Source organism: Castor canadensis, chromosome 7, assembly GCF_047511655.1.
Source record: "Castor canadensis chromosome 7, mCasCan1.hap1v2, whole genome shotgun sequence".
In the NCBI taxonomy this organism is placed as follows: domain Eukaryota; kingdom Metazoa; phylum Chordata; class Mammalia; order Rodentia; family Castoridae; genus Castor; species Castor canadensis.
In genome coordinates this window covers 117,548,520-117,575,349 of record NC_133392.1, presented here as the reverse complement: position 1 = coordinate 117,575,349, position 26,830 = coordinate 117,548,520, and the positions used below count along the sequence as shown (strand labels likewise).

The 26,830-nt window shown below is 37.6% G+C and overlaps 1 protein-coding gene across 1 annotated transcript in view; it reads right to left on the bottom strand.

Moving 5' to 3' along the window:
• The window catches only part of Fyb2 (FYN binding protein 2), a 96,423-nt gene that overhangs the window by 34,154 nt on the left and 35,439 nt on the right, over positions 1 to 26,830 (bottom strand). Inside the window, 3 exon segments of the mRNA XM_074080009.1 lie at positions 8,082 to 8,182; positions 24,070 to 24,103; positions 25,766 to 25,927. Of these exon segments, the coding sequence (XP_073936110.1) occupies positions 8,082 to 8,182; positions 24,070 to 24,103; positions 25,766 to 25,927 (297 nt within the window).

Below are 26,830 nucleotides of genomic sequence, written 5' to 3'. Positions count from 1 at the left end.
ACTCCATCTTGTGCCTCCAGGTGCTTTGTTTTCTTTAAACAGAGCTTGAAAAGAGGTGCCCACTGAGACTTAAAAATCCTCCAATTTTTCTGATAGCTGTGTGGATTTTATTTAATGACACCAAGACTACCATAATTATTAGCAAATACAAGTAGTGATAAGAATTTGGACTAAAATCCTGTCCTGCCACTTATTACCTGTGGCACATTCATGTGTGAAATGGCCAATCAGAACCTGCTTTATAGGTATTAGCAGTGTTATAGGTCTAGCTGACCACAGGACATTTTTTTCCAAAGTGACATTTTTTTTTTTTTTGCTTAGAAGTTATCTGTTCATTCTCTTTCCTTACTGTTAATAAGTACATGTGTGCATGATAAGCAGGGCTCTTCTCTCTGTTCCTTTTCTTTCTTGCTGCTAGAGTTCTAAAGCTTTTATTAGAAAACTGACAAAGCAACATGTTGCATTTCTAGGCTTATTAAAAAACATAAAATACATCAGTAAAATAAATAAAATCCTAGGTTTTCCTTCAGGACCATGAGCACATGCACATGGTTGTGATACACAGACTCAAAATTGTACATGGATGATTAATAAAAGTATTTAATAAAATTTAATAAAAATTCAGTTTTTAAAGATTTGTATGAATTTTTATGGAAGAAGATATGACCAATAAAAATATAAAGGGAATTCCACTTTCTTAGCAATTCAGGAAAAATAAATTAAAACCACAAGATATTAATACAAACCTATCAAAATGACAAAAAAAATTAGTAATACTTAAATGCTGATGAAGATTTGGCACGAGTCGCATGCCCTTTTTCCAGTAGCTTCTTCAATTGGCTTTATATTCTTCATCTTGGGTAATGTATACTTTTCCAGTGATTTTTCAATAAAAACACTCCATTCTGTTACTCCTTGCTTTTATAACTTTCTTCAGCTGTTTTACTTACAATAGATCTGCATGGGATGCAGTTTGCACTATCTCCATGCCTGGTATGAATTTCTTTTCCAATTTAAGAAAATAAGGATCTCTTTCTCCCTCCCCCAGTTTATTTACCTTGCGTGTGCTTTCCAAGGTACTAGCCAATTATGACCTCATTTGCTTCTCTGATTCACCTGGGGGCTAGGAAGTAGGTAGTATTACTGTATGCTCTGACTTAGAAACTACAAATCCAAGCTCAGGCACACCTTACTTGCTATGCTAGCAAACAAGATCATATGCTTTCAGTTAAGTGTCAAACTCATAATGTCGGTATTTTAACAAAGCGGAGATTCTCCAATGGTAAGCTTTCAACTCAAACTTACTCCAAGGTAGGAATATAAGGATCAAAGGACTAATCCCAAGGCGTCAGGAAGGAACCCACAGCTCTGAAGTCCTCACTCACTTTTTTACAGAGTCATGTAACTTTCTCTCCACTGAATAGCTTTATCATGGCTGGCAGAGAAATGACAGAAGATGGTCCTCAGGACCCCTCCAACTTCCAGTGTCATACCATGGCCACTCTTTCTTCATGCACTAACTCCCAGATGACTTTGGAAAAATCCCTTCACCTCTTTTACACAAGGAGGTAAGATGACTATTACCAATACCATAAAATAATAAAAAGGAGGTAACATTTTTTATAAATATAGACAGCAGGCATTATGCTGTGTTCAAATGCATGATTTCATTTAATTCTCATGACAATGGCAAACAATGCTCCAGTTTTATGATGAGGAAACAGACACCAGGGAAGTGAAGTAAGTAGTCCAAGATCTCTCAGATGGGAAATGGCTTCCAACTTTCTTCTAACAATGGCCTTGTTCATGTAAATAGAATAGTATTCAAGAGTACAAATAAAACCTCATGGTTTAAACCTTGCCTTGAGGGTCTTCAAGACCTCTTGGGAAATTCCTGGTGCTCAGGAAACAGTCTAAAGAACACTGGTCAAGATTACCTCTGAGGACAATTCTTTGAGTTTCTAGAACAGCCTGGATCCTCCATGCCCAAGACCGAATTCTGAGAAAAGGGGAAAACTTCACGAAGGCACTGAACTGAGCTACGCACCCCAAGGGATGGTTTCTGTTTTCTTGCTGTTGGTCAAGGGGCATAATTACCTGATGGTGACAGCGGAGGCCAAGGACTGCATCCTCACCCTCCTGTCTTCTCCCCCAACTTGAAATGAAATCTTAGATCACTCACCCTTGGGTTTAAGAAAGAGCTATTTTAAATTTACTTTTATAGATGACGTGAGAACTAGATCAAAGTTTATTTATTTTTTTAACCTGTGGATATCCAGTTGCTCCAACAGCATTGGTTAAAAGACTGTTTCCTCTTTTGAACTGCTTTTGCATCTTTGTAAAGAAAAAGATTAGTTTGGTGTATTAGCATTGATCTGCTTCTGGGTTCTTGATTTTGTTTCAGTCCTCTGTGTCTCACTCCTTGCCAACACCACAGTGATACTGGGTGATTGGTACTTCTACACTTTTCTTTTCAAACTTGCTTTTAGCTATTTGAATTCCTTTGCTATTCCATATGCATTTTAGAATAATCTGATCTATATCTATAAAACATCTTGCTGGGATTTTTATAAGAATTACCTTAAACCTGTGTACCACTTGGGGAGAATTGAGTTTTTCACTGTTGATTTTACTGTATTGATTCTTCTAATCCATAAACACAGCATTGTCTCTCCACTCATTTAGATTTTCTTTGATTTATTTAATACAAATATTATAGTTTTCAGCATTTAGGTCCTACACATGCTGTGCTAGATTTAAGTCTACACGTTTATCTTCTTTAGAAAGATTGTATTGCTTTTCAATTTTAGCCTTTGTGTTCATTGCTGGTATAGAAAAATGCAATTGTACCCTCAGCTCATTCATTAGTATTTTTTGGGGGGCGGTAATTTGCTTTTTAACAAATTCCTTAGGAATTTCTACCTAGACAAGCATGTCACTGCAAATAATGACAGTTTTATTCTATATTTTAAATCCATTTGCTTTTTTATTTCTTTGTTTTGCCTTACTTTACTGACTAGAGTTCTCAGCACTGTTGAATAGGAGTGGTAAGAGAGGGCATTCCTGTCCTATTCCCGATTTTGGAGGAAACGCACTTAGTACGTACCATTAAGTAGCATGTTTAGCTGCTGGCTTTCTCTCTGCCCTCCTCCCCCACTAGTCTTTCATCAAGGTGTAATGTTACAACTCACCTATTTTTTCTAAGAATTTTTGTATATCAAGAATGGGAGTAGAATTTTGTTCATTGCCTTTTCTGAAGACATTGTGTGACTTTTCATCTGTAGTTTTTCAACACAGTAGATTTCATTAGTTGATTTTTTTTTTTTTTGGATATTGAACCAGCTCTGCATCTTTGAAATAAATCACAATTGGTCCTGATGTATCATTCCTTTCGGAACTTGCTGAATTATATTTACAATGTTTTGTTACAGGTTTTTATGACTAGGCTTATGAAAGACATTGACCTAAAGTTTTCTTTTTTTGTACTTTTTTTCTGGTTGTGTTATCAGGGTTATACAAGCTTTTAAAAATCATCTGTTCCATTTTTCTGGAAGATTATATTGAATTGGTGTTAATTTATCTTTAAATGTTTGGTAGCATTTTCCTATAAAATCACCTAGATTTAAAAATTATTTGGAAGACTTTTAAAATTATGCATTCAATTATTCATCATTGGGTTATTCAAGTTATTTTGGGTGAATTGTAGGAGTTTGCTCTTTTTGAGGAATGGTTCCATTTTTATCTAAGTTGTCAAATTTGTATGCATGCAGTTCTTTATAATATCCCCTTATTATCCATTTCATACCTACAGGCTGCAATGATAGTCTCCTTTCATTCTTGCCATTGTTAACTTGTAGCTCTTTTCTTTGTTTCTTTGTCAGCCTTGTAGAGGTTTATCCATTTTATTGATCTTTTCAAAAAACAAGTTTTTGGTTTCATTGATTTTTCTCTGTTGCTTTTCTGTTTACAGTTTTGTTCTTTTCTGTTCTTATCCTTATTGCAGCTTCCCTGATTCCTGCTTGGAGTTTATTTGGGGCTTGCTTTTCTTTTTCTGTGTTCTCGAGTTAGGCCCCTAGATTAGTAATTTGGGATTCATCCTCCTTGAACATTTGTTAGCCTGGTGTCTTGGTATATACATATAATTCTAGCACTGGGGAGGCTGAAGCTGGCGGACCTCGAATTCAAGGCCAGCCTAATCTACACAGTGGATCCTGTCTCAAAAACTTTTTGTTTTCACAAGTAAATGTGTGTTTGTATACGTAGAAGGCTTCATCGAGCTATTTGACATCCATATTACCTCAAATATGTTTGTGGTGAGAACACTTAAAATCTACATGACATGCAGCGTGTTATACCTCACATACACATACATACATACATATATATGCCAATTAAAATTTAAAAATTGAGACAGGGTATCGCTATGTAGCCCAGATTGGTCTTGAATTTGAGATTCTTCCAAATGTTGGGATTGTAGACGTGTGCCACTATGCTTATAATATTGCTAAATTTTTGAAAACAAAAAGTATATGATGCATTATTAACAATAGTCATGATGTTGTACAATCAAGCTCTTAACCTCTTTCCCTTCTAATTGAAATTTTGTTTACTTTGAGCAAGCATCTCCTTTTACTGTCTGTATAAGTACACCATTTTATTCTCTGCTTCTGTCAGATGGACTTTAGAGTCCACATATAAGTGAGAACTATGCAGCATTTACCGTTCTGTGCATGTCTTTTTCTTTTCTTTCTTTTTAAATTTTTTGCGGCGGGGTTAGGTTACTGGATTTGAACTCAGGGCTTTGTTAATTGCTAGGCAGGGGCACTACCAATTGAGCCATGCCTCTAGCCTTTTTTATTTTTTTCTGCTTTATTAATTTTCAGATAGGGTCGGGTGCTTTTTTGCCCAGGTTGACCATTATCCTCCTACCTATGTCTCCCACACAGCCAGGATTATAGACGTGAAATACCACTCCTGGCCTTACGTTGCTTATTTCACTTAACGTGTCCTCCAGGTTCATCCATGGTGTCAAAAATGACAGAATTTCCTTCTTCTCACCAAGAATATATGCCACATTTACATCAGTCATCTGACACTGGAGAGACAGGTTGATTCATGTCTTGGCTACTGTGAATAATGCTGCAATAGACATGGGAGAGCACACATTTCCTCCCCATACTGATTTCATTTCCTTGGGTCATCCACGCAGATGTGCATTACTAGCTCACACAGTGGTTCTATTTTTAATTTTTTGAGGGATTTTTCATGCTTTTTCTACCATTATCAATTGCATAAAACCCCCTACATTTTATTAACTTCCCATTTTGTTTCTTCCTCACTGTTGTTACGACTTACATCCTTCTAGGCTGCATACCCTTTAAAATTATTATAAGTATTGTTATTTTTAATAGCTTGTCTTTTAACCTTCACAGTAAAGATAAAAGTGATTGATTGAATCCACACCAGTATTAGAGATCTGAATTTGCTGTACACTTTTACTGGGGAGATTTTACAACTGGCTTTCATACTTTCATATGTTATCATGCTACTAATTAGACTCCTTTTCTTTCAGCTTGAAAAAGTCCTATTAGCATTTCTTATAAGAGAAGCCTCATTGTGATGAACTCCTCCCCTTTGTCTGGCAAAGTATTTGTCTGTTCTTCATTTCTAAAGAACAGCTTTACTGAGTAAATATTCTTGAGTAGTAGTTATTTTTCTTCAGCATTTTTCATTTCATCCACTCTCTCCTGGCCTGTCAGGTTTCTGCTAAGAAATTTACTGCTAGACGTATTGAATCTCTCTTTTATGTGACTTGCTTCTTTTCTCTTGCTGCTTTCAGAATCCTGTTTTTGATTTTTAACAGTTTGATTACAATTTATATTACTATAGTCTTATTTGCATGGAATATAATTGGAGACTTCTGACCACTTGTGCCTGGATATTCATACCTTTCCCCAGCTTTGGAAAGGAGAAAATGAAAGAATTTGCCGCCTAATCCTTCCTTTGGTCCCAATGTCCTTAGTTGATCTACTTTCTTTCTGCCTTTAAGAGTTTTCTAGTCGTCCTATGTTTATTATACTTGTGTATAACGTCCGGGGTTTTTAATTGTACTTAGCAAGAGAAATAAAGAAAAGTCCATGCATCTTCCCAGAAACAGAGTTCCACTTGACTCTAAACTCACTGTTATATGAAACATTATTCCCATTTTATAGATGAAGAAACTAAGGTTCATGTATCATCCAGCCAGTGAATAGTAGAAAAAGGATGGAAGACAGTAGGAGAGCAGTCAGATGTACAGGTCTCATGGAGGGTAAATCTGTATCTAAACTTTAGAAAAGAGGGTGGGGACACATCACAGAATCCTCTGGGTCCCAGGCTGTAGTTCTTGTTTCTTCAGCCCTAGCAGGTCTATTCCTGTCTCTACTAAACATCCCCTTCTGACAGGGAAGTCCTAACTACCTTTCCCCTTCACCGTCCCACTCCCTGTTGCTCTCTGTTCTTTTATCGTTCAGTGGAAACAGTTGCTTACTTTCTGAGTCTTTTCTCTTTTTATCCATCAGCACTTACCTCCTTGGTATCACCACACCCAGCCTGTTCCTTGAGATTAGAGCCTCACTAACTTTTTTTGCCTGGGGAAGCCTTGAACCATGATCCTCCCATCTCTGCCTCTAGAGTAGCTTGGATTAAGGACATGTGCCACCCACCCAGATGGCTCAAGGCCTTTCTATTCAAAGTGAGGTCTGTAGACCTGCAACATAAGTGTCACCATGGAACTTGTTAGAAATGCAGAACCTCAGGTCATACCTCAGCACTGGGCCAGAATTCATATTTTGACAAGGTCTCTGGAAGATTTGTATGAAAAATAAGAATTTAAAAGTCCTGCTCTAGAACAGAGACCACATACCTGGGCATAGGGTATCACTGCCTTCTGGGTGTGATAGGGCCAAGAGTTACTCCCCTGATGGCCAGTATTTTATAAACCATATGGAAGAGTCAGGACTTTGTCCAACTGAGGAGGGAGGGGGTTTCCTAGTAACTCTCCATTTGTTTCCTGTGGTGGGAGGAAGATTTTAATAGCTCTTCACCGTTACATCACAATTTCCTAAGTATATATTCCTGGGAAAAGGAATTCCTCTCCTAGAATCCTGAGCTTGACTATACAGTGAATGCATTGCACCAGGTGATCTCTGTGGCCTCCTCCAGGGAAACCAAACTTCCTTGAATAGGAAGCAGCATAAAGTTTTGGGAAGAGCAAGGGGTTTTGAGGAGACTGAGCCTGTTTCACATTATTGGTCTGCTACATCACTTGTATGACCTTGTGCACTGAAACCTGTAATCTTCAGTTTTTCCTTTATAACAGTTGGGTGATAAAACCATTCTCGCAATAGACATATGCACAGAGGACCTAACAGAACTAAGTATGCAGTACTTACCAGCACTAATATTTATGACTTTTGCAAAGAATTGGGTGATTGTATAGGCAAAAAAAAAAAAGACTTGCAGAAATATTATGAGGACCTGATACTTTATCTTTTTACCTGAAAGGATCTCCTTTTTTTTTTTAATCCCACAAAAAGGTCTGAATATTGCCAATAACAGAGGCAGGAAGAGTTTGCTCTAAGCTAGTGGTCAGACCCATTAAAGTAATCCTCTTCTCCCATTCAGATTGAACACAGGGGCCTAATTTTCCTGCTCTGTTATCTCCCGTTCCCCACAACAAGTAACCAGGGACTTCCTGAGAGATGTCACCACAAGAGAGGAGGAGCAGGAAGAAAAGTCAATCACCACATCTTGGTTTTTCCTTCCACATGTCTCCAAAAGGCAAATCTTCTAAGTAAATTGATGAAGAGGAGAAACACAGCAGCAAAGAGAAGACAAGAATAGGAGTTATGTGCAGCACTGATGCCCAGCTAGACTTATTTGTATTTTTAAGAGACCAGACATGGGGGGAAAAAAGAAGTGAGATGGAGTGCAGAATGACTCTGAATTTTTAAACTTACAGTTAGCTACAGGGAAAATACCATTTTTGACACATTTTATTCCACACAGGGTTACCATGTTAATTGGCTTAGCAGACTTACAATCAGCAATTTCTTCCGTAGGAGCCAGGTTAATGGGGTTGCCACAGTGTCTCAGATATGAAATCCTTGCCTCATAATTATGTGGTTCTTCAAAGTCAGCACTGAGAAGCATGGAGGAAAAAGGTTACTTAAAGTAAAACATTTCTTCAAACATATTTTAAAGCTCTTTGCATTTTTTCCTCATTAAAGAATTGATGTAAGTGTGCCTAGTCCATATAGTGACCGAAATAGATACAGAAGGCATATCACCACTCCCTTAAACACACAAAAACTCTGGATGAAATATAACAGTGCAAAGTATTGTACAAAGAGTCTACAGTGCACACAGAAATCAATAAAGTAAAATATCCAGATGCCAGATGCCACAATAAAAGACGCAGGTGAGAATTGTAGTCAAGAGAATTTGAGACTAGATAAAGAGAGGACATAATGGCTTGGCCGTTGGGGATTTACTGTGTGAGTCAGAGGTAAATCATCACGAGAATGGGAGCTGTAACTGAGCTATCAGCATAAAGTCCACAAAATGCTGCCCAACTATAAAAAAAATTCTAGGAATTGTCGATGCACTTTTGCAGTGAAATGAGCAAGAAATCTAATCTTGTTCTTGGCTATAGGAGCTAAAAGAATCAGCCACAAGACATCAGAAACTCAAATACCCAGTACCAAATACAGGTATGTAGTCTAAATTCATTCAGTCTGCATACTGCAGAGATATAAAGCCCAAATTGGAACTTGACGTCCAAATTTCTTGTACAGGCAAATCTGAAATCATTCTGTAAAGATGTTTCCACAACCCATGACACTTAGGATTTCCAAAGAAAACAAACAACCTCCACTTAGACTGAGCTTATCATGAAAAATTGAAAACCACACAGGATGTGAGCCATCATAGACAGAAGACATAACTAGTGGGGAAATTAAATGACAGAATAACACAAAAGTAAATTTAAAACAAGTGTGTTTTAAGTGATCAAAGAAATAAAGTGAGTAATAAAAGCCATTGGGTGAAAACAAAAGACTGTAAAACAAATACCTTGTAGATTTAGGAATAAGAGAAAGGAGTTATAGAAATCATAACTACAATTCTTAAAATTAAAAAAAAATGTAGAGGTTGCAAAGTAGACTAGAGGCAGCAAAAGAGGGAACTGGTAAATTAGAACTGAGGAAATCTCTCAGAATGGAGCACAGAGATTAAAAGATAGAAAATATTAAAAGTTAAGAGCTAGAAAGGGTGCAACAGAGATACCCAGCATACATACACCGTGGTGAGCAAAAGGAGAAAAGAGAACAATGTAAAGGAATCAGTATTCCAATGATAATAGACAAGACTTTTCAAAGATTGAAAAGGGACATGAATTTTTCTATTGAAGCACCTTCAATAATGGGAAATAACAGTAAATCCACAATACAGTTTATAATAATCAGCACAAATCAAAGACATAAAATCTTTGTGTGAAAAAAGACAGTTTTATCTCCTAAGGACAGAAATCAGATTGACGATGAACTTCTCATTAGTGCAGTAGTTGGTGGAAATTGTGGATGATACCTTAAAACACCTAGAAAGCTGTCATCATGATTCTAGCTAAATTACAACTTAAGGGTGAAGGAGAAACAAAGATGTTTTTGTAATGTAATATATGGATTTGCTACTCACAGGCTGTTGCTGAAATACATCAAAATGACATATTTTGGTCAAAATAAATTGAACTAGTAATGAAGTAGATGGAAGGAACAATGGTGAGCAAAGAAATTAATCAAGCGATTGGTAAATCTAAGTAAATATTGACTGTAAAATTGCTAATTTGGAGAGGTTTAAGAATAAGAGGGTGTTAAAATATTAAATAATGATATGGAAGTTATTAGAAATTATTTTTGGGTCTTTGTAAATTTAGGAGCAGGATAAAGATTTTGTTTATTTGTTTTGGTGGTACTGGGGTTTGAACTCAGGACTTTACACTTGCAAAGCAGGCGCTCTACTGTTTGAGCCACACCTCCAGTCCAGGATAAAGATTTTTGAATAGCATTTGACTTTTTAAGTTGTAGATGTCAAATTTTAACTGTAAGCACTAAAAGGAAAAAAAATAGAATATTTAACTTTTCAACTGGTAGAAAGTGAATATTCAATGGGAAAGCTTAAATAGTGGAGAAAAAAAGAAAGTAGAAATAGAAGAAAACTATGTAAGGAGACTGCATCATTGGCTCAAGAATTGCAATGAATGCACAGATTAATTTACTCCAATAAAATAAAGTTTTATTTGATTGGATATTTTAAAAATCCAGTAAATGCTACTAAAAGTAGACTAAACTCCAAAGATCCCAGATAAATGAATGGAAAAGGATATTTAAACTAAATACTGCCAAAGCCTATATTAATATTAATCAGGTATACTAATATTAGATCACACTGGCATGCTTAAGAAAATGAGAAAAAGCAAATAGCACAAATATACATAAAAATTAAAAATAAGAAAGGAGACAAAACTAGACGTTTTTTTGAGACAAGGACTCACTATGTAGCAAGGTTGTTTTAAACTCACTGTAGCCCAGCCTGGCCTCAACTTCAAGATCTTTCTGCCTCAGCCTCCAGAGTGCTGGGATTGCAAGTATGTGCCACCATTTCTGGTTTAGAGATAGTTTTAGGTTTTCAAAATCTAAGAAAATGTTATGTTCAATTTTCTGCCAATATGTTGAAATTTTAGAGAAAACTTGAAATTTTGTATAGAAACATAAAATTACTGAGGTAGAAACCAAAACCAAACCATTAATAAATAGGCCAAAAAGTTATTATGAGACTAAAATCTGTAATTCTGCACATAATCACTCTTTCCTCTGCCCAGTGCCACCCACCAACCACTTCTTTTTTTTTTGCTTCTATCAAATGATTTTATAGGTTAGTTATAATGGACAGTATTAAAGAACAAATACTTACTTTGAGAGTATAATTTTGATATGAAAATCACAAAATAACCAAACAAGAAAAGAAAAATATAGTCCAATCTCACTAGATAAATCCTGGAAAAATGAATAAGTATTAAAAATTACTTAAGAACAACTGAAATCTAGATCAAGACTTCAAGGATGGCTAAACATTAGAAAACACCCAAGTGTAATTAACCTCACTGTTTTAATAAAGGAGAAAAAGTAGATTATTTTCAAAGATGCAAAAAAAGCATTTCACGGAGTTAAAGTTTCTTAACCTGATTAACGTCCAACAAATATCACACTTAGTGGTGGAGTGTAATGAAGACTTAATATCCACAGAGACTATTGGGGACTTCAGCAATAGCAAAAGACCCATAGAAAATTAGGTAAGATTATACGACAGCCATTACAGAGAGTAAAATCAAACAGACTATAAAATTAAATTCCTAAACTCACAGTAAACAGGGAACTGGAAATCAAGACAAGAATTTAGTTCACACCTGTCAGATTAGCAAAGAATTCCAATTTGAAAATAATACCTCCTTTGTCAGGAAAACCAAAGATCTTTATATTGCTTTGAGAATAAGACTTGGCACAGCCGTATTGTAGGCTCATTTTTCAATATCTAGTGACACTAAAGTTGTTCATTTGCTATTATTTATTCTAAGTCAATGTCTGTGAAAAACTTGCTTATATTCACTTAGAAACCGAGGAAGATGATTACTGTGGTATTATTTAAAATGGTGAAAATTTAAAACTACCAAAATGCCCAGTATGGGAATACATAAGCAAATTGTGATGTTTGTTTGATGAAATAAAACATAGCAATTATAATTAATAAACTGGATGTATATACATCAACATGGAAAATATTTTTGTTTAAAAAAATAAGTAGCACAAGGATAATATAGAATAGGATTTGTACAAAAATTTAAAATATTGTATCTTTAGCAGATAGGATTTATAGTTGAAGTGTAAGAATACACTCCTAATACTTTCCAGAGTTGGCTCTGGAAAGAGAGAAAAGGAAATGGAATCATGGGTCAAAACAAAGGGACTTTGACTGCACCCATATCAAATGGGAAATACCAACTACATCACATGAAGTGCAAAAAAAAAAAAAAAAAACAACCACCCACAAGCCTACCATCTTCACACAAATGCACTTTTTGCATTTTGGTATTCTCCTGGTTTTTTTTGCATTTATATGTATATTCACACAGCTGTCACAGAAAATGAAAAGGTTTAAGACCCCCCCTTTTCTTTTGTTTCCCCTTCGTTTATTATTACATCATAAGCACATTCTACCCAATTATTTTTTATCCTGTGTTTGACCATTTGGGTGTTTTATTATTCTCTATTCTTTTGATTATTCTCTATAATATTTTTAAGATACAGGAATAGTTCATTGTGCTGGAAAAGAAAAATCATGAGCTTCAATGCTTCAGTAAGTTCTCCTTTCATGTTTTTGTTTCTCTCTCCCAGCATGAAGTAATTGAGAGAAACTTTCTGAAATTACAGGCTATGCCATATACCTCATGCTGTAAATGGCCTAACCACCTCAGCCAGTCTATGGTAAATTAACTTTATTAACAAGAAACGATTTGTGGGAAAATTGAAAGAAGATGTCTAATCAATTTCTTATACTACTTTAGTCAAAAATGAGTATCTGACTTCAAATGATTATAAAGAAAACCCAAAAGTTTTTCTTTAAAAAAAAAGGCATCTTTTGGATCAATCGTCTTTACAGAGGCAGTCCCAGGACCAATGTTAGGAGAGAAAGGGTATTGTAAATGTACTTAACTCTTTTCCTCACTGCCCAAGAATGCCTTTTATCTTGTTTCCAGTGCACTGAAGCTAGATTGGAGTGCTACCTTGATTTTATACAGCATGGATCAATAGGAAGGATTTGTTTTGCAAGGGAGAAATAACTCTATGATTCCACTTTCTTTATTTCAACCTTTATGAAAAATGTCTGTCTTCAGGACTGTAGTGTTAGGGAGAAGGCAGTGCAGAATAACAGCCAGAGCTGGAGTGTGGGTTCAGAAAGATCTGAATTTGAATCCTAGCTCTCTTTGACTTCCTAGTTATAAAGTACTGGATAAATACCTTAATCCTCCATTTGCCACTCTACAAAACAACAATAATAAAATTGACTTCACAGGTATATTGTGAGTATTGGATGAAATATTTGCCTTCTGCTCAGTCATTTCACAAACGTATGCTGGGAATATTATTATATTGGAGAACTTACTATATTTTTGAAAGTTTTTAGGTTTGCATTTTGAGACAATCCTCTACTATAGATAGCATCAAATTTTATACTTTCTGATAGAAAACCTCAAGTAATTTAAATATTACATCATAAAAATCTAATGCTTCTTCATAATACTGCCAACAGTATCTTTGTTCAAGAAGCAACAATAACTCCTTAACTGCAATATGAGTGTGAAAGATGGTTTACAGAAGCAGAGCTTTCTTAATTTTGGTTGGACCTTTGGAATCCTGTCTTCAAAATAAACGTTTGAACAAATAGGATCTCCAGCTGAAGCAAGGACAAGTTACCTCTTCTGGTGGTTAGTTCTCTGTGACCTGTCTACCTCTGGGCCATACCCCTGAGATACTTGAGGAATCCCTATTGCCCTTTGGAGAATAATCTGCCAACCTCTACCAGGCTGCACTTTCTAACAAGTGGATCATACCATTCAAACATCTGTTCACTTGCTCTAACAGTGAGATTATTAATCACAGTAACAGCTACTCTTATTTGAGGGTTGACTGTGGGTTAGATCTTGTATTTAGGTTCATTTTTCACTGTGTGGTCTTGAACAATCATTTAGGTTCTTAGAACTTTAATTTCCTCATAGGGTCACTGTGAGGGTCACTGTGAAGTAGAATGTGGAAAATGACTGAGAGGTGAATTGCTTTTTTGTTTTCACCTGTGCCACACTGAAAGCTGGCCAGTCAAAAAATTTCATTGCTACAAAGTTCTGGAAAGTCTGAAGATCTTGTATTAAGTAGAAAGATTGTGATTTCAAAAGCAAAGCCCATGTGTACCCTTTCATGTTTATTTTATTGGGAGGGTGGACCTTGGTTGAAATTCTATTTGTTCCAATTTGATTTCCATCAGGCACGTACTTTGGAGATGGGAGGAGAAGTAGCAGCTTAGCTAGCAGTTGCTCTCTGTGATGTTCTACAGGTCCTGATGACAAAGATGTATGGGACCATCTGACTTCTCAATTAGCCAAAGTCTCAAAATGGGCAAAGTTCTATTTCTAGTACTTCTTACAAGATTACTTTTCCCAAAGACCTTGTCCCTACGAAATCCTTCTCTTGAGCTCACTGGTATCAAAAGTATCACCTATCCTATCTAAAGTGGGTCTCAAAATGCATGTTTATACACACACATACTCATAACTCACAATCATTATACCATAACCTAATTATACTATGACTTCTATAGTAATTAACAGCAACTACAACATCTCTCTGCCCTGGACACCAGATGTTTTCTTTTATTCATGTATTTGTAACCCAGTTCTTTCCACAAAGGACCATAACATTATAGTAACCGAGTAAATGTTGTTAATGTACTAGATGATGTCACAAAATATGCCATCTCCTCTGGGTTCAGTTTTAAGATTAATGTGATTAACTCCAAAACTATGTTGTTAAACTATTGACCATATTGATGGGGGCATGTAAACAATAGCTAATATTTGTTAAGCATTTACTGTATGCCAGCCACTGTTCCAGTTACATCATCAATTCACTTGATCCTATAAAGTAAATACTACCATTCTTTTCATCTGCAGATGAGGAAACTGAGGCATAATTGAATTTCACAGAGTAGTAAGTGACAGAGTAGAGGTTAGGAATCAAGCATTTGATTCCAGGACCTGGAGTCTTCTTGATCACTATTCTGATACCATGTCACAAGGAAACATACCAGGTGAGGTCAAGCACAGCATGAGTAGTTCACACTGCAATGAAGTCATCAAAGGGGGATGTTATTAATGCATACGGCAAAGAGAACCCCTTAGGACTGACAGAACTATCATCCAAAACCTATAGGTGCAAAAGTAGAGAAGCTCTGATATTTCTCAACTAAGTCATGTATTTTTATTCACTTTCTTTTTTATGTTGCCCAGCCTACCCTTGAACTCCTGGACTTAAATAATCCTCCTGCCTCAGCCTCTCACGTAGTTGATACAGGCACAAACCACCACGCCCAGCTCACCTTTTGAATAAACTGTATTCATGTTAGTTTCTTATGTGTTATCGAGTTTAATCCTCTCAGTAGCACTCAGAGGCACTTTTCAGATGAAGAAACAGAGGCTCACAGCTGTTAACAATGTGCTGAAGATAGCACTGCTGTGAAGTACCATAGGTGGGCCTGGAAACCAGATTTTCTGATTACCAGTCCATTGGTCTTTTCTCTGCACCACAAGTCACTCTAGCAGCGAGGGAAAGCTGGGGACGAAAGTAATGCAGGTCAAGGAGCTTAGGAGTGAGTTTTGGACGATATTTTTCAAAACTTTTTGAAGGTAATCCAACAGTTTCATAGATCAATTCTTCTACATAGTAGTCATTCGTATGTGGAACATGTGAACAGGGAGTTATTATTCTCCTGTAGCCTGACATTACCACCTATAAAACAGCCATATTACTATTTAACCTGTCAATTCAAAGTTAAGATGGAACCAGTGGAACCAGGGTGAATTTGGGAATGACTTTCTAAAAGCATTGTCTTTTTCCTATGAAATGCTGAGTAGATTCTTAACAACCATGGGGAAGCTTCAATAACATGAAACAAATGAGCACACACCCCCATTCTAATCACTAAGATCAAGCTTGAAAATATCTGTATTTCACATTTCAGAGTGTCTGCTCTCAGTGTGCAATAATATGCAACCACATTTGTCTTAGAGAGAGGAAGCAAGGGCACCCTCAGAGCAGGAAGGCGTTAGGAGACACTGCTCTCCTGCCTGCCCATTTGCTGCCTGTAGCTTGCGACCTTGGCGTGGTCAAACCCCTCTGTTACAAACCAGCCACAAATCGTGGCCATTTTCCAAGCATTTACAAACTGTGATTCCACTTTACAGAATCATATTTATCTCAGTCCTTCCAAGAACCCTACAAGGTAAGATTTGATTTCACCATTTTCCATGTTAAGAAAAGGAAGGCCTAGGGATAATAAACAATCTTTTGAACATCACACAGCTAGTACCTGGAAAGCAAAATGTGAGTCCAAGACTATCTGACCCCAAATCTATGCTTTTAACTCCCTATAATACATACCCTGGATCTTCTAATTTTCAAGTATTGTTGTCATTCCATATAAACAAACTTTAATTATGCAGCCAATAAGAAAGAACTTGAGTCAGTTTAACTACATGGTACAACCCTGTAATACCAGCAACCAAGAAGCAGAGGCAGGAAGATCATGAGTTTGAGGCCAGCATAGGCTATGTGTTGAGACCTGTCTCAAAAAAACAAAGAACAGAAAAAAAAAAAAAGGAAAGAAACTTTAGACTCTCCCTGCTTATAAACAATTTATAGACAGTGAGATGAGATACATTTAGAAAAACAGAAGTAACAAAAATAGGCCAGATGTGATTGAGTCTTGAGCTGAGTTCCATCAAAGTTCATTCTTTTACTCACCAACATTTGCTGAGCAGGTACTGGCATGCTGCATGCCACACAGAAACACCCTACCATCACACATGCAGCTCATGTCACAGTAGGAACCACGGTTCCTGAACGCCAGGCTGTTTCCTGCCTCTATGCTTTTGTACATAGGATTCTCGGCTTGCATTATCCTAATTGCCAATGTCCTCTTTACAAATTTCTATTGTTTTCTTTAAAACACTGATGAAGTACCACTCTCCCTGGCTCTTCCACAGTCTAGTCTCCACTCAGCAGTCAGGATGATTAAAAATTTTATGTAGCCCTTGTCACGATCCTGCTTGAGACTCTCCAGAGGCTTCCTATGGTTTCTAATAAAAAGCAATAATGGTAACACATTGAACTGCTCAGCTTTAAGATCTCATTCCTAGGCTCCTTTCCAAGGCACTGTCCCACCATTCCCCTGCAACTCACCACTCTCTAACCACATGTGCCTACTTTCTGCTTTGCAAGGATGCCTTATTTGCTCCTGTCCTGAGGGCTTTGCAAGTGTTGTTCCTGCTGCCTGGAATGTTTAAGTGTATGACCACCTCTTCTCAATGTCAGCACTTACCTTTTGTCCCCTTTAACAAAGTCCTGCTCCAGTTACCTTTTCTAAATGGCCCTCCTCTCCACCTATTGCTATACACCATAATCCTCTGCTGTGCCACTGTTAGTCATTGTCATGGTCTTGGAATTATTTTATTACTTTTTGAACTAGCTTAATTTTATCTCCATGGCTCTGGAATCTTGTGACACATTGTGGGTGTCACTTACTGCTGGGCCCTCAGCACCTACTACAGAATTTGTCATGCTGTCGACTCCCAGATATCTACTGTTTTCCCTGTTTCAACTCTCCTTTGATGCTAACAGAAACACAGATTGAGTGTATCATGTTGGAAATACATACATGGAAACAGAAGTGCTTCAGATTTCAGAGGTTTTCAAATTTTGGAATATTTGTATTGAGTCTACTCATTGAGCATCCTTTATCTAATAATTCATAATAGCATTGGCTCACAAAAAGTTTCAGATTTTGGTTTACTTTGGATTAAGGATGCTCCATCTGTATTGGAAACTCCTAGATGAATGGGTAGATAATGTCATGTCATTAAAACTTTTCATTGAGCTCTTCCTTTCTGCCAGGCCCTGCTCTATAACGTAAAAGCAAATAACAGACAAGGTCCTTGACTTTAGGACTCTGATGGTCTAGAACAACACAGAGGACTGGCAGAGTGGCTAAAGTGATAGAGTGACTGCCTAGCAAGTATGAGGCCTTGAGTTCAAACCTCAATACTGCCAAAAAACTTTTTTTAAAACCCAGAAACATATAAGTTGAATAAATATTATCATTTGAAGCATTAATAAATAATAGCAATATAAGACAAGATCAAGAATGGAATGGACAGGGTCTTAGGTGAGGAATCCTGAGTGACAGGAAGGAAAGCTGACAGGAAAGCATATAACATGGCATTATAGCATCTCATTATCCACTTATTTGTCTTTTTTTCCCATGAAAGCTGAGTTTGTTTTATTTCTCGCTGCACTGATAGCATCTAAAACAGTGACTGGCACATAGTTGGGGCTCAACAATTATTGAATGAAAAAATAAAAAATTAATTGTGCATGAGAAGGAGCCAGCAGGTGATTATCTAGGAGAAGACCACTGCCCACACAGAACAGCAAGTATCTCTATTCAGTCTCAACAAGCTCATCCTATTTGAAGAGTTGCCAGCAGGCCATCAACAGGTTAAAGACAGTGGACAAGGGAGAGGGGAGTTAGGGGAGAAGCTTGGAACATAAACAGTGAACAAGACATACAGAAGGACCCCTATGACCTTGGTAAAGAGTTTGGAATTTTTGAGTTTTATTCTAAATTCAAAATGAATGCAAAGTACTTGATGATTAGTTTAATTTAATACATATTGAATGTAAAGAATAAGAGTCCACAGGAGAGGAGGGCAAAGAGGAGTGTGTCTTCCAAGATTGCTAAAGCAATAAGGACAAGCATCTTGACAGTGGTACTTGGAGCTGGTGATTTTTTAAAGAGGAGGAATTTTGAAAACAAGAAGAGAAATACTCAGTAAATCCACTGCTTCTGCCACCACTGTCCTTGTGAAAGGCGGGCCAAAATATTGGCTGTATTGAAGTCTAATTAAAAAGGGATAAGAAGTTATTAAAGTGGCTTAAAGTGAAGCCACCTGAATGTTCTGCATCTAACACTCCATAGGGTACAGGCTTCAGAAGATTCCTTCTCTTTATTCTTTTCCCAGAGCCATTCAATTGAGCAGGCTGGGATTTCCAGGTGCTCTGTGCCTCCCAAGTATCAGAAGAGAAGCCTCCATTGGTGGTTATTGGGATTAAGTCTGCATCATTTTAGTAATCTGCAATGCAATCATACTAAATGATTACTAAATGTAATCATTTAGTAATCAAACAGCACAAAAAAAACCAATTTGAAAACTAGCTGTAAGATGTCTGTCTAACATGCACCAAGACACATCCATGTGCTTTTTTGTTGTTACGAAGTAGAACACAATTCCAGATGGCTTCCAGAAGAATCATTCCTGTCTTGTACTGAGCATTGTTTGTGTCATGCACTTCCCTTGTGTGAACAACAATGAGGGGAACAGCAAATAACCTGGAAGTTGTCCTAGGTCCCTCATATCTTTCCCTCACATCTCACTTGCCGTAGTTGATCCAGCAGTTCTGGTTTTCCTCCAAAGCAGATCTTGAATCCATTCATTTATTTTATCTCATTTCTACTACCTTGTCCATATCAAGTTACTTAACTTCTCTGTGACTCAGTTTCCTTACTATGAAATGGAATATCATTTACCTCTTAGGATTGTCATACATGGCACCATAAACTTAAAGTACTTAGATAGACACTATAAGTATGGCTACTTTTGTTGTTGCAGTGGCTTCCTAGGATATCTTCCTGTTTCCCCTCCAAATTTTAAGTTTTTATATATATATAAATTTATTATTTATACTGAATCCAGAGTGATCTTTATGAAGTTAATGTCAGCTCATGTCACTCCTTGGCTTACAACTCTTTCATGGCTTTACAACGCACTTAGAGCAAGCCCCAAATCCACCCCGTGCCTCCTAAGATTGTCTGGTGCCACTTCTTGGCTCACTGGGCTTTCGCTATGATCCTGTCCTTTCTAGTGCTTTAAACATGCCAGGGTGGTTCTCCTTTAAGACTTTGCAAAGCTAATCCCTGTCCTGGAACACTCTCCTCCTAGACCTTCTTGTGCATGGACTAGGTTTTTATATACAGGTATGAAACCAAATCTTGCCACCTAAGAGAGGCCTTTCTTGATCATTCTAAACTTCCTTTAGTTACTCCCAATCTCTAGCTGTTATGTTAATAATTCTTAAATTTTTTTCTCTCTAGCAATTACCACTACTCAAGCAAGGGCTGCAAATGCATTTGTTCGTCCATGGTGTTAATGGTTGTTGCTGCGTTGTTTTATTTGCATGCCTTAGGTTAGGCACCTGCTCTCCACTTCCACAGGTCCAACCATTCCCTATAATGCAGTCCTCGACAGTCACATGATCTGCCCAGTCTTAGAAGGCTTTTGTGTTTCTGCTCTGCATGGGGTAGACACACCAATAGTACAAATACAACAGTATGCTCCAAAGTCCTAGGTAGGTATGAAAGAGGTCATCTAGATGGTTCAAAATAAACTGATACCAGCTTTAAAAATCTTTCTCATAATATAGACACAAAATTGCAAAGTTCATGTGAAAAATTACAGGCTCCTGAGAATCTACCCAGCCCCTTACCTGAGGCCCTGTGCAACTGCATCTTTTCTGCTCCTAAAATAAACAGCTCTCCCTTTCCCCAGCACCTGAGTCAGGACTACCTCTGCCATTTCTCAATGGGAGGGAAGCCATATTTATAGTTAATGAATAAAATAGTAGACAACTGCTGAGTAATGACAGAGACCGGCTTTGCTCAAACAGTGACTGCTTACTTAACAGGATGCTAACTCGGTTGGTTTGCATGAAAGAGTGATGACAAAGAATAATCTCAAAAGAGCCATTTCATTGTAATGAGATATAAATATTTCAGAGATAACAAGGGATGGGGAGACCCAGGGCTAAAGAAACCAAGACTCACTGAGCATCTTTTGTGTACTCTATACAATTCATCTCACTGTTTTCATGACAGCACAGTGGAGACTACTGACAACACAATGAAAAAATAATACTATGACTATGTGTCCATTTTACAGATGTGTATATTAAAACTCTAAACTGTTGAGTGGCTTGTCTAAAGTGTGAAGGAGGGGTTTAACTCCAGATCTGTACTTGTTCTGTTATACAAAGATGCTTCTCACACTTAATATTCAGTAGGAAGAAGCCCAGAAATGAAAGATGGCTACTTTAGGTGCACTGACTTATTAATGAGATGATTAAAATATATATCTATAAAAATATAGCTAGAACATAAAGACCCCTGTTTATGAGTAATGGCTGAAAATAAGGAGAGTTTTGACTCAGAGAGGAAGGTAATCCTTAGACTATATATTTTAAGAACTTTCATGTAAAGAAGGGGTAAAGGTAGTATTGTATACAGAGTAGATCTTGGATAGGACAGATGGTTGGGAGTTTGGGATATGGCGGTCAATTTTTCCCCAGCTCAATACTCAATAAATATGTTGAATGAACAAAATCTGCTCCAACAAAGAAAAACACTGGACTTTCCACATTCTGAGTTACCCATCAATGAATATTGATAGATGGGGTTCTGAGCATAGATTGTTATTCTTGGTGGGAAGTTATATAATAATAAGTAAGCCACTGTTTAGATGTAAGGCACTGCAATAACCATTTTCAATTTAACCCTTAACCACAATGATATGAATTAGGTAACATCAACATTGCTATTTTAGCAAAAGAGAAAGTGAGGTTTGCAGAGGTTAAGGCATGCTTCATGTTACAGGCATTAGGTGGTAATGCCTAGATTCAAAACCCAGGCCTTCATTAACTATGGTAGTACCCTGGCTTTGCCAGATAATTGCAAGTCTCTTTTCAGCAATGACCTTATATTTTCTATTTCTAAATTTCATCTCTATATTGAAGGTTAATTCCCTGAAAAGGGGAGGTGTTTTTTTTCCAAATAAGCACTAGTTTCCATGGAAAGTGTGTCTAAGGCTATTGGGAATCATGGAATTTAAGTATTCAAACTAACATCACTTATAAAGCAGGGCTCAAACTCCTTAATATGGCACTTATTATAAATTTGCCCTTTAGTATCTGTGGGGGGTTTCTTCCAGGACCTGTCAGGGATACCAAAAGCTGCAGATGCCCAAGTCTCTTATAAAAATGGATTAGTATGTGCATATAGCCGGTACTTAAATCATCTCTAGATTACTTATATTATCTAATCATGTAAATATTATATCATTAATTATGTAATAATTGTTAGTAAATAATTATTAGTCTGTATTGTTTAGAGAATAATGAGAAGAAAATCTTTTTTATGTTCAGTATAGACACAATTTTTTTTCATTCCAAGATTGGTTGAATCCATGGATAAAACCCCACAGATATGGAAGGTTATTCTTCCGTGCACTTTACAATCCAATTTTATTGGTAATTTTTCCACATTAGAATGCATTTTGTCTGATTACTTATTCCTTTTTATTACTACCTCCATACTTTCAATCATGTCCTATGTCCATTTATCCATATGTTCATCACATCCAAACCACTCCATGTCAGCAATGTACTATTTCCAAGAAGAATACCCTGCCTGGATCCACCTTACAATATCATGAAGGGGAACAAATAAATAAGCCTACTTAATTCCTATTCATCATATAGAACATAGCTCAAATGACTTCATTTCCCATGAGGCCACTCCTAAGTATTCTGGTCAGATCCTTATTAAACAAGACCATCTTATCAATTTCTTGGTACACAAGAGTGCCCGTGATGTGGCTTCTGTCTATTCTACAATCCCATTTCCATTTTAATTCGACTTAACTCTTCCTTGTTCTACAAATAAGACAAGTAACTTCATACCTCCTGCCTCTGCCTGTAGTGCCCCTTCCCCTGCTACCCAGCAAGCATTCACCCTCCATACTCATTTTAAGTGTATCCTCTCCAGCAATGGGTTGATTGGATTAATAACCCTATTATTCATCCCATTTACTGTCAGTAAAGGTGATAGAGCAAAGTCATGAAAGATACGTGAATGCTTATGTTATGAGGCTTGTCCTGCTTGTCTGCTGCTACTGCTAGGAGAACATTCTTAAGATAGTTTATTGGAGGATGAGAGACAGAAATTGCCAAGTCTAGGTGCCCAGTCATCCCAGACTGGGAAATTTCCCATTTCCAAGGAAATTCTAGATCAGCCAACTTCAAGCTGACCCTCAGAAATGGGAGTCAGTATCAGCAAAGCTGCCTAGATGTTCTGCATTGACAGCAAACATATGAGGAAGGTCAGCAGATCCCAGCCAGGATCAGTTGTGCCCAAAGACTATTGTATGCTATTGAAGTTTTCTGTTTAGTAAGTGGTATTATATGGTAATAGAGAACTGATATAGCTTCAAAGACTTCTCTGACCCTGCCAAGGAAGTGTGATCACTTCCACATTAGGCAACCTTGGAATCTTGTACCTTCCTCTATTACAAAAATAATATATTTTACTATTACAAACATTTGGTGATTGGATTAATAATAGGATTATTCATTCGTGAGCTTGGTTCTACCTCTAATACTAACTTTCTTGCCAAAAAAGAACATCATTGTGAAGAAGGTGAGGTATATTGTCAAAATAGTTTGGGCATATGTGGGTTGAAATCATGGCTCAGAAAGTAGCAAATATGAGCACAAGTGTCTTGGGCTTTAAAATGAGGACAACAGCAGCAACTCTTTAGCCTTCTATAAACAACCAAATGGGGAACTCTATAAAAAGCAGCCAGGTCAATGCACACTATCTCAAAAGGCCCACAAGATATTATTTGGTTGAGTGAATGAATGAACTGACTCTTCCATAGCAAAATTCTTAAGAGGAGGACAGCCTTTATCTCATTACCAACTCCTAACATCACAGCTGCCCAGAACATTCCTTATCTCTCATTCCATTCCTGACCATGGAAGCTGATGTTTCAATTCACTAAACCCATTTGTACAATAGTCCTGTACAAGCTACCATGAGGAACTATCTTTGCAATTTAACATCACATAGTAGTTAAATACAGTTTATTTAATCTCTCAGTTAAAACAAAAGTTGCAGTTTGTGGCTTGTAACTGCTCTTTTTTCAACACTTCTGAGAAATACAGACACACATGACTTATGCTTCTTGCTGACTCTTAGACAGGCCAAGTACCTCAGCAATGAAATCCATTCCTGCACAATCAAGGAACATGTACTCACCTCTCTGGAGGCAGGTGGTTCTCTTTCACAGTCACTGCAAGAGCAAGAGGCAAAGTGAAAAAGAGGTGGTGGGAGTATCCTGGTGAAAGTAAATGATACTCATGACCTGGTCTGACCCAGGAGACTGAGTGTGAAGGGACAGCTCTCTTGTGCCCCAAATATCCCCTACTCCCACCCTGGTACCTAAAGTATTACCTTGTCCTGGAACTGTGACACATACCTGCATTTTATTATTTTATTTATGGCTGTACATTCTCACATTCAACTTTGACCTCCCTGAGGACTATAACCTCTGTGGGGTTTCATTTCTTATTTCTATCACAAGGTCTGGCACACAGAATAGTTTCCAAATAGTTGCAATAACTGAAGATTTACTGAGCACTTACTAGTGTGCTGAGTGAGCCATGGTTAAGCTCTTTCCAGGTATGACAATATTATAATTACAGTAGTCCTATGATATTGAAAGTATTCATATCACCATGTCAGAGATAAGGACAATGAGACTCAGTGAGCTCCATGCACAAACTTAAATATCTACTGGGTGGGGAACTGACACCTACAAAGATCATTTTATTACCAAAGACTTAGTGCTTTGTTCTATACTCTCTGAATTATTTAATGTTTATAAAAATCACACTTAGCCTTCATTGGTACAGAAATGGCCATATTACTAAGTTATATTTAGAAGAGCTCTATCTTTCCATGTAGAATTTTCTTTTCAGATAAGGTTTAAGGTGACTTCTTGTATTGGTCTTCAAAGTCTGGTCCCTGGCCCAACAGCATCAGCATCCTCTGCTAACTTGTTAAAAGGCAAATTCTCAGGCTCCCACTCTGACCAATCAAATCAGAAACTCTGGGGATAGGGCCTGGCAACCTGAGCTTTCATAAGACCTCTAGGTAATTCTGATGCATGCTCCAGTTTGAGAGCCTCTAAGTTAGAGAAATTCAACCACAAGTTTGCTCAAAGCTGTCAAACAAACAAGCAAAAACTATTAGTTCTGTGTTGTGGTACTGTCTGCTGATGCTAATGTAGCCCTACACATCACCCCAAAGTGTTTGTTCCCCTTATGTTTCATTAATGTGAACATAAGTAAAGGTGTTTACAACATCAGCAAGATGAGGCTGTGCGGGGAGCCAGGGGGACCAGAGGTAATACTTCAAATAGGAGAAAACAAAACAAAATAGCACAAAAAAATGATTCCCAAGGATGCTTCTCTTCTTGGAAGGGATCAGACGGGGTGGGGATTTTCAATGAATTACTAAAGGCAGGTCACAGAGGCTTGAGGGGACCCCCATAAGGATCTCAGGTCAAGTTCACATAAACTTCCACACCTTTCACTCCCTCCTTCTCCTGCACTGTGTTTATAACACAGACTTTTCAGAAAACACAAAGTTCACTGCCTCCCTGCTTGGTGAGTTTTGTTTTCTTCCTCTTGGACCGATTCTTAGTGATGAAATGCGGTGCTCTCAAGGGAAGCAGACTGGCCCAGCAGTGATAAGGGGCCAATCCCTGCAGATCTGTCATTTAATGGGCAAGCTGCCACAGCCTGTACATGAGAACAGCTGTAACGAACGGCTAGCACCATGGAAGAGTAGTAGTGGCCTTGTTAGCTGGTAGTTCGAATGGAGAGGGAGGTGATATAATGATACAGGCAGTAGAGCTGTGCATACATGCTGGCCCTATGCATTTCCTTACCTTCTTTTGGGGTCTTGGAGGTAGCAGCTGGCTGCCTCTGGAAGGCCTGGAGGTTCACAGTAGGAGGCTTTGCAGGCTTTGGGGGAGGTTGGCCCAGGGACTCAATGGATGGCAATGGCTTTGTTTTGGGAAGCTGGTGATGCCTGATATCTGGCTGGTTTTCTGAGCACAGACAGGAAAACATGTAGGTCATTATTTCTATTTCATGGATTGTCAGGTGGAACTGACTGTTTTTCTTGCTTCAGTCTGGGATTCCCTGTGATTTGTTCTCCATCCAGCAGTCATTAGGCTCCAATCGAAACACACAGCACCTGCTCATGGTATCACACTGCTGCCCGAAAGCAGGACCTCAGTGTGTTGCATTTGCTCTGTTTTCTGTTCTTTCAGCACTACATGGCCCTACCTACATTTCCAGATTCTTATTTTACAAACAGTACCTTTCTACTTCCCAAACCTTCAGCCCTGGCTTCTTAGAGCATCAGATTTTCAAAGCCTTCAAAGGCTTTCCTGTCTCTAAGACTTTGCTCATTCCCTTTGTCATTCTGGAACTCTATTCCCTCTCTTGTGAATTTCCATTCATTCTTTTAAGACTCTGTTCCAATGACAAATCCTTTAGAAAACTTTTATGGGTTTCTCCCCAAATAAAGACCAGAATGAAACCACTCTGTGATCTATCTATCCATCCATCCATCCATCATCCATCCATCCATCCATATATTTTATGCTATTGCACATTGCTAATATCACTACACCAGTATTATGGCATAACAGAAGGGCTGGTCTATAACTATGGGCTCCTGTGGACAGGGATTATAACATATTGACCTCCAGCATGTAGTATACAACCTACTTCAGAGGGGACAGACTGTGACTACTCACTGAAATGTTCCTTAAGCTCTTAGGGTTATAATGAAGAGGAAGAATTAATCTCTGACTTCCAGGTCTCATAGCCAAGGACAGGCTTCAAAGCTGACTCTGTAGTATTTAGTACCTATGAGGTATATGTCCTGGAATTTTCTTGGCCAGTACCAATTTTATATATTTTGGGCTTCTGCACTCATAAAT